Here is a 17,005-nt window from a genome sequence, read left to right on the forward strand (position 1 = left end):
ATTATATATTGAACTTTTAATATATGACGAAACTACTTAAATCCTTTTTTATGATTTTATGGTATATTAAAACAACTGACTTTTGATCTTTCAATACTTAATAAGGTGAATTAAGCCTGTTAGTTCTCAATTAATAAATGTTTTTAATCATTTGTAACTGAAAATTAATTCTATTATGCAACAAATTTCAAAACGTTTCATGAAATATATTTAAATTTCGCATTTTCTTTGATTTTCATTGTTTTAAATTTTTATTGGCGATCTTGAACGGCGGCAACAAATTCCTCCGTTCACATATATTTTTGGAATAATTTCAATCTGGCCGTTCCAGTCATTCCAATTGCAAAACGTCAAAACCTACCCAATCCAGTCAACTGTCAAAGTTCGGTAGGTGAGCGGTTCTCACATTTCCAGTGACGGGAGAGTTGGGGATCTCTTTATCTCTGACTGACATTGTCCACAAATTAAAGAGCGGAAATTTACTTCATATCGGAATCGTACAGTTGTGTGAACAAAAAGAGGTAAAAATATTTTTTAGAGTTTTGCATTAATATTTGTTTTTATTTACCTTTCTATGGTGGAAAATTCTAATCACCGTTAGGAAAAAATTATATAAATTGTACTTGTATCTAAACAATTTTATTTAATAAGAAAACAGCACATTTTAAAACTTTACAATGCAATATTTTTCACACCAATGTATGTATTTGTGATAAAACTGTTAATAGTGATGATGTCAATGTAAAAATTCATTTTAATTACAATTGGGAAATCTTTTCTCAAGTTGTAGGCTTTAATACGTACATAAGAAAGACAGTTTTAAATATATACATATATAAAAAAGAAAAGATACTTATGACCATTGTTCAAATATCATTGAACATGCTTACTTATCAGCAAAGCCGAAATTCTACTAAATATAAATATCTATTTACATATATATTAATATACATACATACATACATATATGTATACATAATGCATTTATATGCAATGCACATCTAATACAGTAGAGGCCCGCTAATCCGAACACGGCCTAATCCGGATTTCACTGTAATCCGGACAGGGTTAAAAAATTCAAAATTTCTATTATGTCCCTTGTAATCCGGACCGACATTCTCTATCCGTATTCTCTAATCCGGATCACATGTTTATTATTCACTATATTCGCTTTTATGCTTTATTGTTTTAAGTTTTTTGTTTTTTTTTGGAACATATGTATTATTTGTTACAATAAACAAACAGAAATTTATAAATACTTTTTCTTAATACATAGTTCTGATATGTCTTTGGTAATCCGGATTCCCTTATATTCCGGATAGGGGCCGGTTTTAATTAATCCGGATTAGCGGGCCTCTACTGTAGTAATAAAAATGCATCGGGACACAAGTCATAAATTTACAGAAGAGATAACATACATGATACACACATATGTATTAAATTGTACACTTGAAAAGAACACCATGTCAAGCAGCAATAAACAATATGCTGCAATACATATAAACATACACACATACACATACATACATTTAGTTATTTAAGATAGTTTTAAAATTTGTATATAAAAGCGCCCATACACGAGCACACAAGTGCGTTCGATCGGTATGTGTGCGCTTGCGGTTTATCGTGTATGGGCTTGTTCGCGTACCGATCCATGTTCGCGAAAATGTTTGATTTTTTACGATCGGTGCGCGAGCATGTGTATCGTGTATGGCGTTGTCGGCGCACAAAATCTCATTTCTCTCGTGTCGCCGAACAGTGAAGATCGCGGACAATGGCAAGTGTTAAGGGCAGAACCTGCTTTCGAAGCTTCAAAAAATCGATTTTTTTGACGATTTTTTTGTGAGGGAAAGAAATAATTGATTCAAGCGAAATTTCTCGGCTTTATAGTTATATACTTGAACATCTTTCACAAATTTTTTGGATACGAAATCTTTGATATTCTGCCTTTCGGAAGCAATTGCCCGATGCATCTCGTATGTGCAGTTTTCGGACGGCGGGCAGGATGCAGGTCGCAATTCCTATCGGAAACAAAAAATTCAAAGAGATTCATATTTTTTATTAATTTATCTTCTAGTTAAACTAAGAAAATTCCAAAAAAAAAGTGTGAAATTTAAAATTTTATTAAAAATTGAATAAATAGTGGCTATTGATCAAAAAAATTTTAGTTTATGCTGTTTAAAAATATGTTAAATCTTGACTTTTCTTTATATTTTTTTAGTTTAAATAGAAGATAATTTTATGCCAATGATAATAAACTTTGCCCTAATTCCATACGACGTTTAGTTTTTTTCTATCCTGCCCGCCAATTAAGAATAATCGTAAAAATGAAAAACCGAGAAATCACGCTTCAAAGTTTTCGCGTTTTGCCTAAGCGCTCATACATATAGTGTAAGAAAAATAAACGTTGGAATAACTTATTATCGATATGCAAAGAAATATATAAACGTGCTACATTAGAAATAAATTCGAAGAAATGTTCCGCTTGCCTGTCGCACATGTTAACTCTGTGAAGACGAACGCAAAATGGATTTGTGTGTCGTGTATGGGCAAACGAATTCACACCGATTGAACGCACTTGTGTGCCCGTGTATGGGTTCTATAAGCAAGGAAAATACTAAATAAAAACCAGAATGAAAGATTTCTCACTTGATATAAGACGTTTCATTTCCCCCCACCAGTGGTAAGGAATGATAAATCTTTATTGAGTTTTAACCACCATAATATATTTTCTTTAAACATATTGCAGTTTCATTTAATGAAAATGCTTATATAAATATATGGTTTGTAATATTTTTTAGTTTGGTTATTTCACCAAAATATTCAAAGAATTGATGATTTTTTTCTATAATTGTTTTATTAAATTTTAAGATCATAGTTGCCTCTGAAAATGTATTAAAATGATAATAAATTTAGAAAGGGAACACATATTTTCGAACAAATAAAAAATCATCAGGTAAAAATATATTTGCGCGGTATGGCATTATTAATTGAAAGTGGCTAAGCACAGAAATAGAATACAAACGATAATAGGTATGTGCTTAGCGCTCATTTGTTGTATGTGTTTGAAGAAACAGTGGTTCATAAACTGAAGTTATTATATTTTAAATGTGCATAAATGTTATCAGCGCGTGAAAACAGTGTCCAAAATTTAAAAAGTAAAATGAATTCATTTAATATGGAATGGGAAGAAAAGTATTTATGTCAGGAAAGCTCTGGCAGCATACAATGTCTGCTATGTAAAAGACATGTTCAGATGAAGAAATACAATATTCAAAGGCATTATGAAGCGCAACACGAAGAATATGATCGGTATACAGGCGAATCACGTACCGATTTTTTTATGAAATTATGACAACATTAAAGCAGAGGTTTGTAAGTTATTAAGTTGTTCCAAATATGGTATTATCTGGAATATTGTACTTTTAGGAGTGTTCTTAGTAAAGGTGAAATCCCTGATAGCTGTGCGATTGGACTTAATATGGTTTTAGGTAACCATTCATTTCATTAAAGAATGCATTTTAGAAGTAGCTGGAACTTTAACTAATGAACATCTTCAGAAATATTTATTATACTTTTTATTATTTGTCTTACATTTTATAAATTTATGGTAGTAATAAAGAAACTTAAAATTGTTAAGCAATTTTACAATTGTTACCCACAGTGCAACTACCTATGTATACGCGAGTTACGTCGGTAATAACGACGGCAGCTCCAACTCCAAAAACACCAAAACCACAGCTAAGGCTTAGCCTTCACAATTGAAAAAAACCAAAGCATGAAAATATAAACAATCAGAAATGAAATATGCCGATTAAGTATAAACAGAAGTCTTTATTATTGTCGCTTATTACTTTGTAGCGCCACTTACACAATTTTTGTACAGAACGACACTAAAAGCGCCCATACACGAGCACACAAGTGCGTTCGATCGGTATGTGTGCGCTTGCGTATTATCGTGTATGGGCTTGTTCGCGTACCGATCCATGTTCGCGAAAATGTTTGATTTTTTACGATCGGTGCGCGAGCATGTGTATCGTGTATGGCGTTGTGGGCGCACAAAATCTCATTTCTCTCGTGTCACCGAACAGTGAAGGTCGCGGACAATGGCAAGTGTTAAGGGCAGAGACTGCTTTCGAGGCTTCAAAAAATCGATTTTTTTGAGGATTTTTTTGGGAGGGAAAGAAATAATGGATTCAAGCGAAATTTCTAGGCTTTATAGTTATATATTTGAACATATTTCACAAATTTTTTGGATACGAAATCTTTGATATTCTGCCTTTGGGAAGCAATTACCCGATGCATCTTGCATGTACATTTTTCGGACGGCGGGCAGGATGCAGGTCCCAATTTCTATCGGAAACAAAAAATTCAAAGAGATTCATATTTTTTTATTAAATTATCTTCTAGTTAAACTAAGAAATTTCCAAAAAAGTGTGAAATTTAAAATTTTATTAAAAATTGAATAAACAGTGGCTTTTGATCAAAAGAATTTTTTATGCTGTTGAAAAATATGTTAAAACTTGACTTTTCTTAATATTTTTTTTAGTTTAAATATGAGATAATTTTATGTCAATGATAATAAACTTTGCCCTAATTCCATACGACGTTTAGTTTTTTTTCTATCCTGCCCGCCAATTAAGAATAATCCTAAAAATGAAAAACCGAGAAATCACGCTTTAAAGTTTTCGCGTTTTGCCTAAGCGCTCATACATATATGTATGTACATAGTGTAAGAAAAATAAAAGTTGGAATAACTTATTAACGAAATACAATGAAATAGATAAAAATGCTACATTAGAAATAAATTCCGAGAAATGTTCCGCTTGCCTGTCGCACATGTTAACTCTGTGAAGAACGAACGCAAAATGGATTTTTGTGTCGTGTATGGGCAAACGAATTCATACCGATCGAACGCACTTGTGTGCTCGTGTATGGGCACTATTACGCAATTTGCTTGCATAAGGGTCGTTCACTTTATTATTGTTTATATTACTTTTCGAGCATTGACCAGTAAATTCTGCATATGCAAATATATACACAAACAAATACACAATATGTTACAGTATAACAGCTTAACAATTTTTATTATTATAAATAGTAGTGATATTCACATTTTCAGTCCCGTTCAGAAGAACCAATAAAGTAGAGTGCAGTTAATTATAACAACTTTGTGTTTTTATTTAATCTTGGCTCTACACACTTAACTCGCGCGCTCTCATTTGTAAACAAGGAGTGGTAAAATACTTTGCCTTCAATTCCCTCTTCATGTCTGCCCGCGATGATCCCCTCATCTAGCCCTCAAAATGTGCACGCGTGCCCGAACGGTGCAAAATGCAACTGAGGGCTAATGTGCCCAACTCTGGTATAGGGCAACCGTTCATGACAATCGAGTTACAACTAATTTTTCCTTGCTCGCACATGAATACCTTACTTAATAATAACGCTGATTCGGCAAATTCCACGGTTTGAGACTGTTCGTGTCACTTGCTACAAGCAAGCGTTTCTCCTGCTAACTTACACGTTTAATTGATAAAATTTTAATTAAAATACACTCATTGAAAGGAGTATTGATAGTTTATGTAAAATTTAAAGTTCTATTTTCCATAACTCTTTCAAGTACTAACTGGCAAATGACACGGCGGATTGTACGCATAGATTTTAGACTTTGTTCATTCATATATGTATGTATGTAAAAAGAGCATGAAGTCATGTATAGAAGTTCACGAAAAAGAGGAAAGACCTCTGATCGCCATTCACTTGGGAGTGGCCAGAAACGATTCTTTTACACATGGCTCAAGCAGCTCACTACTTCCGGTCTTTGACCAAGTATCCTCTGGGTAGCTTAAGAACAGCCGTTCGAAGGCGAGCTAATGTGAGAAGGCGAAACATCCCCTACATAGGGTTGTGCGCTGGATTTGGGACCCGCCACGTAAAAAAAACACCCCCAATGAAAGGAAGCAACAAGCCTCGGATGAGAGACTCCCTTTTGATGACGACCATGGCAAACGAAATAAGGACTACGATTTGAGGGCATGCACCTGGAATGTCCGGACCCTTAATTGGGAAGGTGCCGCTGCCCAGCTGGTTGATGTCCTCGCGAAAATAAAGGCTGACCGCCGTCCAATAAATGCGATGGACGGGACAAGGACAGAGACGAGTAGGTCCTTGTGACATTTACTGCAGTGGCCATATAAAGGAGCGCAAGTATGGTGTGGAATTCGTGGTGGGAGAGAGACTCCGTCCGCAGACAATCCGCATCAAAGCGAGGTTCTTCAACATATCACTGATTTTCGCCCACGCCACGACGGAAGAGAAGGACGAGGTGACCAAAGATGCCTTCTATGAGCGCTTGGAGCGCGCTTATGAGAGCTGCCCCCGCCACGATGTCAAAATCGTGCTTGGCGACTTTAACGCCAAGGTGGGCAAAGAAGGTATCTTTGGCACTACGGTCGGTAAATTCAGCCTCCACGACGAAACTTCCCCAAATAAGTTGAAGCTGATTGACTTCGCCGGGGCCCGAAATATGGTTATCTGTAGTACTAGATTCCAGCATAAAAAGATTCATCAAGCTACCTGGCTGTCTCCGGATCGAAAAAACTACCAACCAGATCGATCATTTGTGATAGATGGAAGACACGTCTCCAGTGTTTTAGATGTGCGTGCGCTCCGAGGTCCTAAAATCGACTCGGACTACTATCTTGTTGCAGCCAAGATTCGCACCCGCCTCTGTGCAGCAAAAAACGCACATCAACAAACACAAGGAAGGTTCGACGTCGAGAAGCTGCAATCACAACAGACAGCCGAACGATTTTCTACTCGGCTTGCACTCCTGAGAGCACTCGTAAACAACTCGGTATAAGGGAACTGTGGGACGGCATTTCAAATTCCTTACGTACAGCTGCAACCGAAGCCATTGGTTTTCGGAAAGTGCAAAAGAACAGCTGGTACGACGAAGAGTGCCGTGTCGCAGCAGAGAGAAAACAGGCTGCCTACCTCGCAACGTTTCGATCGACCACAACACGTGCGGGATGGGATAGATACCGAGAATTGAAAAGGGAAGCGAGACGCATTTGCAGACAGAAGAAGAAAGAGGCTGAAATGCGTGAGAACGAAGAGCTTGATAAGCTGGCCGACAGGGGTAATGCTCGAAAATTCCACGAACAAATGCGGCGGCTTACAGAAGGTTTCAAGACCGGAGCATACTCTTGTAGAAACCCCGAAGGTGATCTAGTGACCGATGCCCAGAGCATACTTAAATTATGGAGGGAACACTTCTCTAGCCTGCTGAATGGCACTGAACGCACAATGCCAGGAGAAGGCGAACCCGATTCCCCAATCGATGACGATGGAGCAGACGTTCCATTGCCCGACCATGAAGAATTTCGAATAGCAATTGCCCGCCTGAAGAACAACAAAGCGGCAGGGGCCGACGGATTGCCGGCCGAGCTATTCAAACGAAGAACTGATAAGGAGCATGCATCAGCTTCTTTGTAAAATATGGTCGGACGAAAGCATGCCCAACGATTGGAATTTAAGTGTGCTATGCCCAACTACCGTGAGATTAGCCTCCTCCACATCGCATATAAGGTTCTATCGAGCGTATTGTGTGAAAGATTAAAGCCCACCGTCAACAAAGTAATTGGATCTTATCAGTGTGGCTTCAGACCTGGAAAATCAACAACCGACCAGATATTCACCGTGCGCCAAATCTTTGAAAAGACCCGTAAAAGAAGAATCGACACACACCACCTCTTCGTCGATTTCAAAGCTGCTTTCGACAGCACGAAAAGGAGCTGCCTTTATGCCGCGATGTCTGAATTTGGTATCCCCGCAAAACTAATACGGCTGTGTAAACTGACGTTGAGTAACACCAAAAGCTCCTTCAGGATAGGGAAGGACCTCTCCGAGCCGTTCGATACCAAACCAGGTTTCAGTCAATGCGACTCCCTATCGTGCGACTTCTTCAACATGCTTCTGGAGAAAATAGTTCGAGCTGCAGAACTAAGTGGAGAAGGTACCATCTTCTATAAGAGTGTACAGCTGCTGGCGTATGCCGATGATATTGATGATATCTTCTTTCTCAAGACTAGACAAGGAAGCAATGCAAATGGGTCTGGCAGTGAACGAGGGCAAGACGAAATATCTCCTGTCATGAAGCAAACAGCCGTCGCACTCGAGACTTGGCTCTCACCTCACTGTTGACAGTCATAACTTTGAAATCGTAGATAATTTCGTCTATCTTAGAACCAGCGTAAACACCCCCAACAATGTCAGCCTAGAAATCCAACGCAGAATAACTCTTGCCAACAGTCCTCTCTGGACGAACAAAAACCAAACTCTATAAGTCACTCATAATTCCCGTCCTGCTATATGGTGCAGAGGCCTGGATGATGGCAACAATTGATGAGTCGACGTTGCGAGTTTTCGAGAGAAAAGTTCTGCGGAAGATTTATGGTCCTTTGCGCGTTGGCCACGGCGAATACCGCATTCGACGGAACAATAAGCTGTACGAGATATACGACGACATTGACATAGTTCAGGGAATTAAAAGACAGCGGCTACGTTGGCTAGGTCATGTTGTCCGAATGGATGAAAACACTCCAGCTCTGAAAGTATTCGACGCAGTACCCGCCGGGAGAAGCAGAGGAAGAGGAAGACCTCCACTCCGTTGGAATTACCAAGTGGAGAAGGACCTGACTTCGCTTGGAATATCCAATTGGCGCCACGTAGCGAAAAGTAGAAACGACTGGCGCGCTGTTGTTAACTCGGCTATAATCGCGTAAGCGGTGTCTACGCCAATTAAGAAGAAGGAAATATGTAAAAGGTCTAACAGTATGATATCTTACGATATTGGTGGAAATGAACCAAAAACTTGAAATTATCTGCTCACCGAAGTGTTCTCTCTATAAATCCATTGATTTCAATTGATTAATTGTTTTGTTGAAACCAAATTTCGCCGAGATCACGAGCTACAATTTTAGGCATCAAATAGTCGGTTATCATGGCGCGATAACGGTCGCCATTGACGGTTACGTTCTCTTCGGCATCATTTTTGAAGAAATATGGACCGATGATTTCACCGACCTGCTCTTCGTCTCAATTACGACAATTTTGTTTGCTTACATACCCATGCCAGAAATGAACCCCATCGCTGAAGAAAATGTGGCTAGAAAACGTCGAACTTTCTTGAAACTATACCCATGAAGAAGCGCGATGTCGCTGGGGAATGTCAAGCGGCTTTAGTTTTTGCACAAGCAATATCCCCGCTTGCAATTTAAGATCTCGTCAGTCCGATTTTCTGCGAATGGCGCGAATCGGCTCTCCATGGTCTTCGTGTACACTCTCAGCTACGGCTGCTATATTTTCTGCACTGTGTGCTGGACGTGGTCTATTCGGTCGAATATTATCTAATAATGGATGTTGTGCCTCAAGATGGGTGATGGTGTTTCGAATAGTGTGCTCAGTAGGCCGATTATGTTGATCCTAAGAATATGAATTTTAGTAATAAAGTTTAATGATTTGAACTTTGTTAAGGCGTAAGTCACCCTGCATCTTATCAGTTTTTCGCCGCTCGGCTGGCTATCCATCTGCCCCCGCCGCTTTGTTCTTCTGCATACAGGTAATTGCTATTCGAACTTCTTCATGGTCGGACAATGGAACGTCAGCTCCATCGTCATCGATTGGGGAATCGGGTTCGCCTTCACCTGCCGTTATACTTTCACTGCCATTCGGCAGGCTGGAGAAGTGTTCCCTCCATAATTTGAGTATGCTCTGGGCATCAGTTTCTAGATCACCTTTGGGGATTCTACAAGAGTATGCTCCGGTCTTAAAATTTTCTGTTAATAGCCACATCTTTTCGTAGAATTTTCGCACCTTACCGTTGTCAGTTTGCTTTTCATACTCATGCATTTCGGCCTCTCTCTTTTTTTGTCTGCAAATGCCGCACGTGTTGTGGTCGATTGTAACATTGTGAGGTAGAGTGTATGTTTTCTCTCCGCTGCGACACGGCACTCCTCGTCGTATAAGCTGTTCTTTTGCATTTTTCGAAAAACAGTGCTTTCGGTAGCAAATGCCGCCACTCAGTTTCCTTATACCGATTTGTTAACGAATGGTCTCAGATCAACGATCAACGATATGTTGAGGAACGTCGCTTTGATGCGGATTGTGGCTAGACGTTCATTCACCTCGTGAATTTCAGTACTCAGTGACGGTGTCTCTCTCCCACCACGAATCCCATATCGAATTTGTAGTAAATGCCACAAGGACTTACTCACTTCAGTCCTTGTCCCGTTCATCACATTTCTTGGACGGCGGTGATGTCAGGCTTCACTCTAACGAGAACATCAACCAGCTTGGCAGCGGCACCTTTCCAATTAAGGCACCGGACATTCCAGATGCATGCCCTCAAATCGTAATCTTTATTTGGTTGGCCATAGTCGTCATCAAAAGGGAGGGGTTACTCTTCCAAGGCTTTTTGTTGCTTTTCATTCGGTGCGTTTTTTACGTGGCGGGCCCCAAACCTAGCACACAACACTGTGCATGGGATGTTTCTCACTTTAGCTCGCCTTCAAACGGATGTTCGAGAGGATATTTGGTCTAGAGCAGGAAGTCGTGAGCTGCTTGAGCCATATGTGAAAGAATCGTTTCCGACCACTCCCAAGTGAATGGTGATCAGAGATTTTTCCTCACTTTTACACATGACTTCATCCTCCCAATGTTAGTGTATGGATTTGTTTTGTATGCAACTACTGGTGATTAGCCACAATCAAACAACCCTTATGTTGCAATTGTGTACTCTAGATTTTTTTGTTGTAAAGTAGGGAGAAGCATCAAAAGCCGAAGTGCTTAGCTATAATCCTCTAAATCTAACATTCTCCCAACTCCAGACTCTCCCACGTAACCACCTGATTAAGTATTATTTCGTTGGAGTGACTTAAATGTCTAAAGTCTCTTCTATGGCACGGATTGACGGACGCCTACTCTGCTCTGTATGTCTCAGTTTTATCAGGATTGAGGCTGCCATTTCACTGACAGCTCTCCAGTTTTCAGTGGACTGGCACATAAGTGTCGTCAAATTTTCCACCATAAAACTATCACCGAGTTTTACTTTTCCCTAGCATTTATAAAGCACGGGCAATAAAAACACTCCATGCTCAGAGTCTTCAAAGCATTCTGAACACAACGGACAATTCGAACTAATGTCGTGCTGGAATCGGTACAGGTAGCTTCGAAAGCACCCATGTCCACTTAGTATTTTGGGTTAGGTGGAAATCCAGGTCCCCATACTGTCTGTCGATCCAGGAATTAATATCCGGTATCAGTCAGTAGAACCTCTCGTTGAGAGAGGTTTGCCACCGCTCCTGCCATATCCTCGTTTAGATGGCTTTGCTAATTTGTATACTAGCTCGTATTTGTCACCCTGGATGTCAGTGGGAATCATACTGGTTATTACTTCAGCAGCATCACTTGGAATTGTTCGGAAAGCACTGATAAATCTTAGTGCCGACAGCCTGTGCACTGTGTTTATTTGTCTGGCATATGCTTTGATACCTAACGCCTGGATCCATATTGGAGCTGCATAGAACACAACCGATCTCATTACTTTTGCAAGTAAAAAACGAACGAAGCCATATTTTTTGATAAGGCATTCCGGATTTTATTCGCTTTACCTGCAATGTATTCTAGGTGATCCTTGAATGTAAGCCTTGAGTCTACTATTACTCAATAATTTATGACAATTTCCATAAGATATTGAGGAGCACGTATGTCATATAGAGCCTTGATTATGTTTGTCCACTTTGCTAAGTTAAAGGCATTCTTCACATCCAGGGTGATCAGCGCACAATATTTTTTTGTTTTTTTTTTCAAATACTGTCAGTTTTAGCAGATCTTGTGCTGCTGCGCACTGATTTAGATTTAATTGCAATATCTTCATTTTCCTAAAGATTTCGCCATCTCCAAATACTTGGGGCAAGTAGTACTCAAGGCTGAGTGTGCTCCTTTGCACAGCATGCAGCTAGGATCGTTAGTGCATGTCTTCGCTACATGTCCACCGGCTCCACAACGTGTACACAGGGACGACCTGTCCACGGGTTGCAACACTTGTGCGCCATATGCCCCAGATGAAAACACCTAAAGCAACTGTGATAGGGGAGTAAGAAAAGAGTAGAGGGAATTAATTCTCAAAGTATGTATTAGAGAGTTAGTTGCATTTTCGTCGGCAACATTGTTAAAAATTGGCAATTTTTTGGCAAGAGGAGAATCTCCCGGAAGATTCTGTCTTATGTGCTGAACACTTAGATAGCGACAGATTTCAAGCGATATCTGTTAAATATCAAAATACACACGTTCTTAAGGAAACAGTTATTTAAACAGCTGCATTACCATATGACAGCAGGCTCTCTGTTATCGCTCTCGGTAAATTAAAAATATTTCTAATTTTTCCGATGATAGTAAAGAGGACAGGATAGAGGAGAGGATTCCACTAATATGTAAAATGTAAAATTATCCAAAGCCATAACAAACCTGACTTTATTTTACAAAGAGAAGCATAAAATAGCTCAATTGTATAATTTTTAATAACAACTGGTAATTTAAAACAAATAAATATACATATTTACTTATTTTTTGCATAAAAAAATTCACTTTGAACAAAATTTTAAGATTTCATTAAGGTGAAAGTATTAGTATGGCAACAACGAAATTGTGTGCATACAAAATGGACAGCTGTCAAGAATGATAGAAACAAGATTGCGCAATGACGAGTTCAAATTTTGTTTTTGACTAACGTACAATCAGCTGATTTTCAGTTGTTTGTTTTTCTTTGCAATAAGACGCAATTTTGTATTGCAGGCATACAAAAACATGAATATAATTAAAAGTTAACATCAACATAAGTGAATATTTATAAAAGATACCAATATAAGTGAATATTTTATAGTGAACATTTACCTACATATTCATTTAATTGTATTTTCATTGTATTATTTAATTTTGTCTCTTTGCTGTGTTTGTTTCAACCATATACATTTATGCAAATAAAAAGATTGAATATTTTGTGACCAAGTCTTATTTAATTTTCTGTTTTTGCCATATGTATAGCAATTAAGTTTTTATTTAAGGAACGAATCCTGAAATACATTCTAGCTCTGAAAAACAATACTTTTACTTTCGAGCTGCAATTTACAAAATTACTTAAATCTAAGTGCTTCTGGGCGTAATTGTACATATATGCCATTCAGTACCATTTAAATCATCAAATACTGCTTGCAAGGCTCTCACATGCTCCATTAACATATCTGTAGGTTTTGAGAGTCCTCCTTCAGAAAGGTGATCCACCCAAGTATAAAACGAACAATTATCTGAATTGGCACAAATTTCGAGGTTGTTTTTACCGAGTTTGTGGCATATGTACCCTGCCAAATTATCAAGTCCGTCGTTGTTGAGAATCTCCAAGTCATCATTTTTTACAATTGGGTCAGTGGAATTTAGATCAACTGACACACGTTGAAAAATATTACCTGTAAAAATATAATAAACATACAAACATGCGTATAAATAAATGGAATAAATTGTTAGTTAAGATTATTATTATAATTAGGATAAGAAACAGTGCAAAAACTTAGTTTGTATGTTAGTACATATTTGCATTTGTTAACATCAATACATTTTTTTATGTATAAGAATGTTTTCTGTAGTTTTAGGTTTATAATATAATTTATAATACTTTTTAGAATTTTGGCACTTACCTGGCCGTTGATGAAAATGCAGCTAAGTTTTTGCTCCAAATTATTTCTATGGAATTCCGAGGTTTTAAAGGAAATCCTAAGGCGTTTAATTTCTGCTGACTGCTCGTTTTTGCACTTATTCAAAGTTCTAACAACACTATCCAGCCTTTGTCTAAAAAGAATAAGAAATACACATACTTATGTAAGAAAAAGATACTTCATCAATACAATTAGGACTAACATTTCTGTTTCCAAATACAGTATTTTCTCGTCTTTCTCATCGATAACCTCCTCTCCTGTAGTTTGAGGTGCCTCTCCAACCTCGTCTTCTTGAATTACTTCAACAGGGGCGGTATTCTTCAACATTGTTGTTAACATCTCTTTTTTGGAACGTGACTCCATCCTTTTCTGCCGTTCATTAGCCTCTGCAGGAGCAATGGTTAACGTGGGAAAAGCGCTAGGCAGTAACTTAGTTGGATTCCGCGAACTTAAACCTGAAAGATTGTTTGATTATAAAAGTAAAATTATTGTAATCAAAATGCTATAATTACCCATTTCAAACTGCAAGTTGTCCGTACGACGACAAAAATTATCCATTGTTTTACCACTGTTTTATCTTTAGGGAAATGGAAAAATCTCCATTTCGTAGCACAATTTTTACCATTATTATTATTGCACCCAACACTGCGCAACGCATTTTGAAAAATATAAAATTTAACAATTAATACAACACTTGAAAACACAATTCGAATTCACTTTCAAAAGCGCGGGCGAATAATGAGTCAACCGTGACGTCAGCAAGAACCGCTGACTGAAAGCAAACATGCGCATTGCGCAATCTTGTTTCTATCATTCTTGGACAGCTGTGTTATTTTTTAGGGTACATGCCGGCCATTGTTATGCCGCTACCACCTCAAAGATAAAATGACGTGAAACTCTTTTCTTACTCTCTCGCTTTGCAGCTGACAGCGGACCCTGATCAGGGGACGAATCGTTAAATAAGTGCACGTATCGGCAAACATACGAAAGAAAACTACGTGACACGTCAATCGTATGCGGTGATTGGCATTATGACCACAGTATATACAGTAGATAACCTATTCGTGGTAGCTTTCTGAGGGGTGAATAGCGGTCATCTTGGATTTTCAGAGGTAGCAACGCAGTGCTGTATATATTGAGGCAGAAAATACTTAGCAAATTTATTTTATTAAATAATAAAAGCTATAAATATTGTTGCTTAATATAAAAGGAAATTATTTATTAATGTTATATATTTACTAATAGGTGATTTAAATGCCATAGTATGCAATATTTCGCCCATAAAAATATCATTTACTGATATTCAGATATTCTTTTTGTAGTCAGTTCCTAATAACAAAATTCAGCCCTGTTTTTAGATTTCTCGGTGGTGAGTTTTCTTCTGAATGTATTTGTTTACATTTGACCGACAGAAAACATTAAAAGTGCAGCAGCTTTTCATATTCGAACATTCAAATTAAATCAAAACAAAGTTTAGTTTGTATAAAGTTATAAATATTTTATTTAAAGTTTAATAATTGGAGTGAACATAAGTTTTATACAATAGAAAATGTCCGTTGAACCAGATATCGCCAAAGAAGCGGTTCTTAAACGAAGTGAAAATATATCGGAAAACACACCCATCGTGGGGGGCTATGATGGGAATCAAGGAATTGATTACTCAGAATTAATTGAGTCGTGTGTTAATACGGGGTTTCAAGCTACTAATCTTGGGTTGGCAATAAGAGAAATCAATCTAATGGTAATGTAACCATTTTTTTATGGAAAGGTTTATGTATTTTAAAATATTCTTAGCTTGATTGTAGGCAGCAGCCGTTGAAACCTGTAGAAGCCGATTTGCATGAAACGGATGAATTCAGCTGTACAATATCCCTTGGATTCACATCTAATCTAGTGTCGTCGGGATTACGGGAGACATTACGATTCCTCGTTGAACACCAAATGGTGGATTGTGTAGAAACGACATGCCGCTACTTGATGAAATGGTTGAAGAGCAAAAAACGAAAGGCGTGATTTGGTCTGCTTCTTGTATTATACAACGACTTGGGCAAATGATAAACGACACCATCTCAATATACTACTGCGCTGCGAAACATAAAATACCTGTGTTTTGCCCTGCGCTTACAGATGGTAGCCTAGGTGACATGATGTATTTTCACTATGGCTGTGAAAGCCACCAAATTGGGAATGATTATAATTGGTGGCTGTATTATAAAGCATCATATATGCCATGCGAATGTGATGAGAAATGGAGCCGATTATTCCGTTTTTATTAACACAGGTGCTCGACCAGATGAGGCTATTTCTTAGGGTAAAATAAAGAAAGAAGCTTCACCAGTTAAGGTGTATGCAGAAGCTAGTTTAGTAGTGCCATTGATTGTTGGTGAGACTTTTGTTAAAAGACATTTCAATGCAAAAAAAGGAAACGAACCATGATAATAAATAATTGTAAAAAATGCAAATTTGTGGACTTTAATTTGTAATAGTAAACGAACGTTTTAATAAAGCTTAGCCAATAACGACTTACGATCTTCGTCACCAGAAGATCTATAGTATATTTATATTCGATCAAGGACTGTTAACTCGTTTCAGATTTAATTTATTGGCATATGTATTTCTTCTTACTTTTTATTCCAACGAAATTAAACAAATTTTATTAACATTATAAATATTTTTTCCTATTTTCACCTTTACAACTTAAAATAAAAATAATTAATAACTTACATAAAAATTTAAATAAAAATATTGCACAAAATAATTTCGTAACATTTTTAAGCTCCCACAATAGATGCATCCATTCTATAGCTCTATTAAATATATTAAAATATAGAAACTAACTTTTAGAAGGGGGAGGAAGTTACCTATGTGAAATGCACAAAAATTTGATGTGCGGAAAGTGAGGGCTGGCTGCCTGTCTATTAAAAATTCTTAAAGAAAAATAAGTTCTAATTCTTATAAAAAGGTATTATAAAACGTCGGGTTGTGAATTTTCGCAGCAATAAAAAGGCTCTACATCTCCCATCATATTATGTAATTTTTTTGAAAATCCTACAAGATGACAACAAGAATCAAAATTGTCATTCAATATTGCATCAAGTTTTTTCCAAAAATCTATGAAAGGTTTAGGAGCTTTCATCAGATTTGACGAATCGTACACTTTTTCTTTTGTAAAAGTGAATGCGTCTTCAGGAATCTGATCTTTTTCAAAAAGTGGCAAAGGTTGGGAACAATTATGC

The 17,005-nt window shown here is 37.6% G+C and overlaps 2 protein-coding genes and 1 pseudogene across 3 annotated transcripts in view; 2 read left to right on the top strand and 1 right to left on the bottom strand.

Moving 5' to 3' along the window:
- Positions 1-8,682, top strand: part of LOC126764069 (uncharacterized) — a 378,237-nt gene extending 369,555 nt beyond the window's left edge. The window contains exon 3 of one of the 2 annotated variants that reach the window (XM_050481839.1): positions 8,575-8,682. The gene's annotated coding sequence lies outside the window, so the exon portion shown is untranslated. The remainder of the gene's footprint in view (positions 1-8,574) is intronic. The other variant, XM_050481837.1, reaches the window with a different exon arrangement.
- Positions 8,683-13,076: 4,394 nt separating this feature from the next.
- On the bottom strand, positions 13,077-14,933 carry LOC126764243 (uncharacterized). The gene is made up of 3 exons (XM_050482052.1): positions 13,972-14,933; positions 13,752-13,902; positions 13,077-13,523 (listed from the first exon to the last, which is right to left on the bottom strand). The coding sequence occupies exons 1-3, from the start codon at positions 14,130-14,132 to the stop codon at positions 13,491-13,493; spliced, it is 345 nt and encodes a 114-aa protein (XP_050338009.1). The 5' UTR covers positions 14,133-14,933; the 3' UTR covers positions 13,077-13,490.
- A 99-nt stretch (positions 14,934-15,032) lies between these two features.
- Positions 15,033-16,440, top strand: LOC126764141 (probable deoxyhypusine synthase; annotated as a pseudogene).
- Positions 16,441-17,005: the final 565 nt, after the last annotated feature.

This window comes from Bactrocera neohumeralis, unplaced genomic scaffold, assembly GCF_024586455.1.
Source record: "Bactrocera neohumeralis isolate Rockhampton unplaced genomic scaffold, APGP_CSIRO_Bneo_wtdbg2-racon-allhic-juicebox.fasta_v2 cluster09, whole genome shotgun sequence".
Lineage (NCBI taxonomy): Eukaryota > Metazoa > Arthropoda > Insecta > Diptera > Tephritidae > Bactrocera > Bactrocera neohumeralis.

Coding starts and splice junctions, on each gene's coding strand:
- LOC126764243 (XM_050482052.1), bottom strand. CDS start 14,132: ATGGAGTCACGTTCCAAAAAAGAGATGTTAACAACAATGTTGAAGAAT. Junction 13,903..13,971: donor CTGTATTTGGAAACAGAAAT/GTTAGTCCTAAT, acceptor TATTCTTTTTAG/ACAAAGGCTGGATAGTGTTG. Junction 13,524..13,751: donor GCATTTTCATCAACGGCCAG/GTAAGTGCCAAA, acceptor ATATTTTTACAG/GTAATATTTTTCAACGTGTG.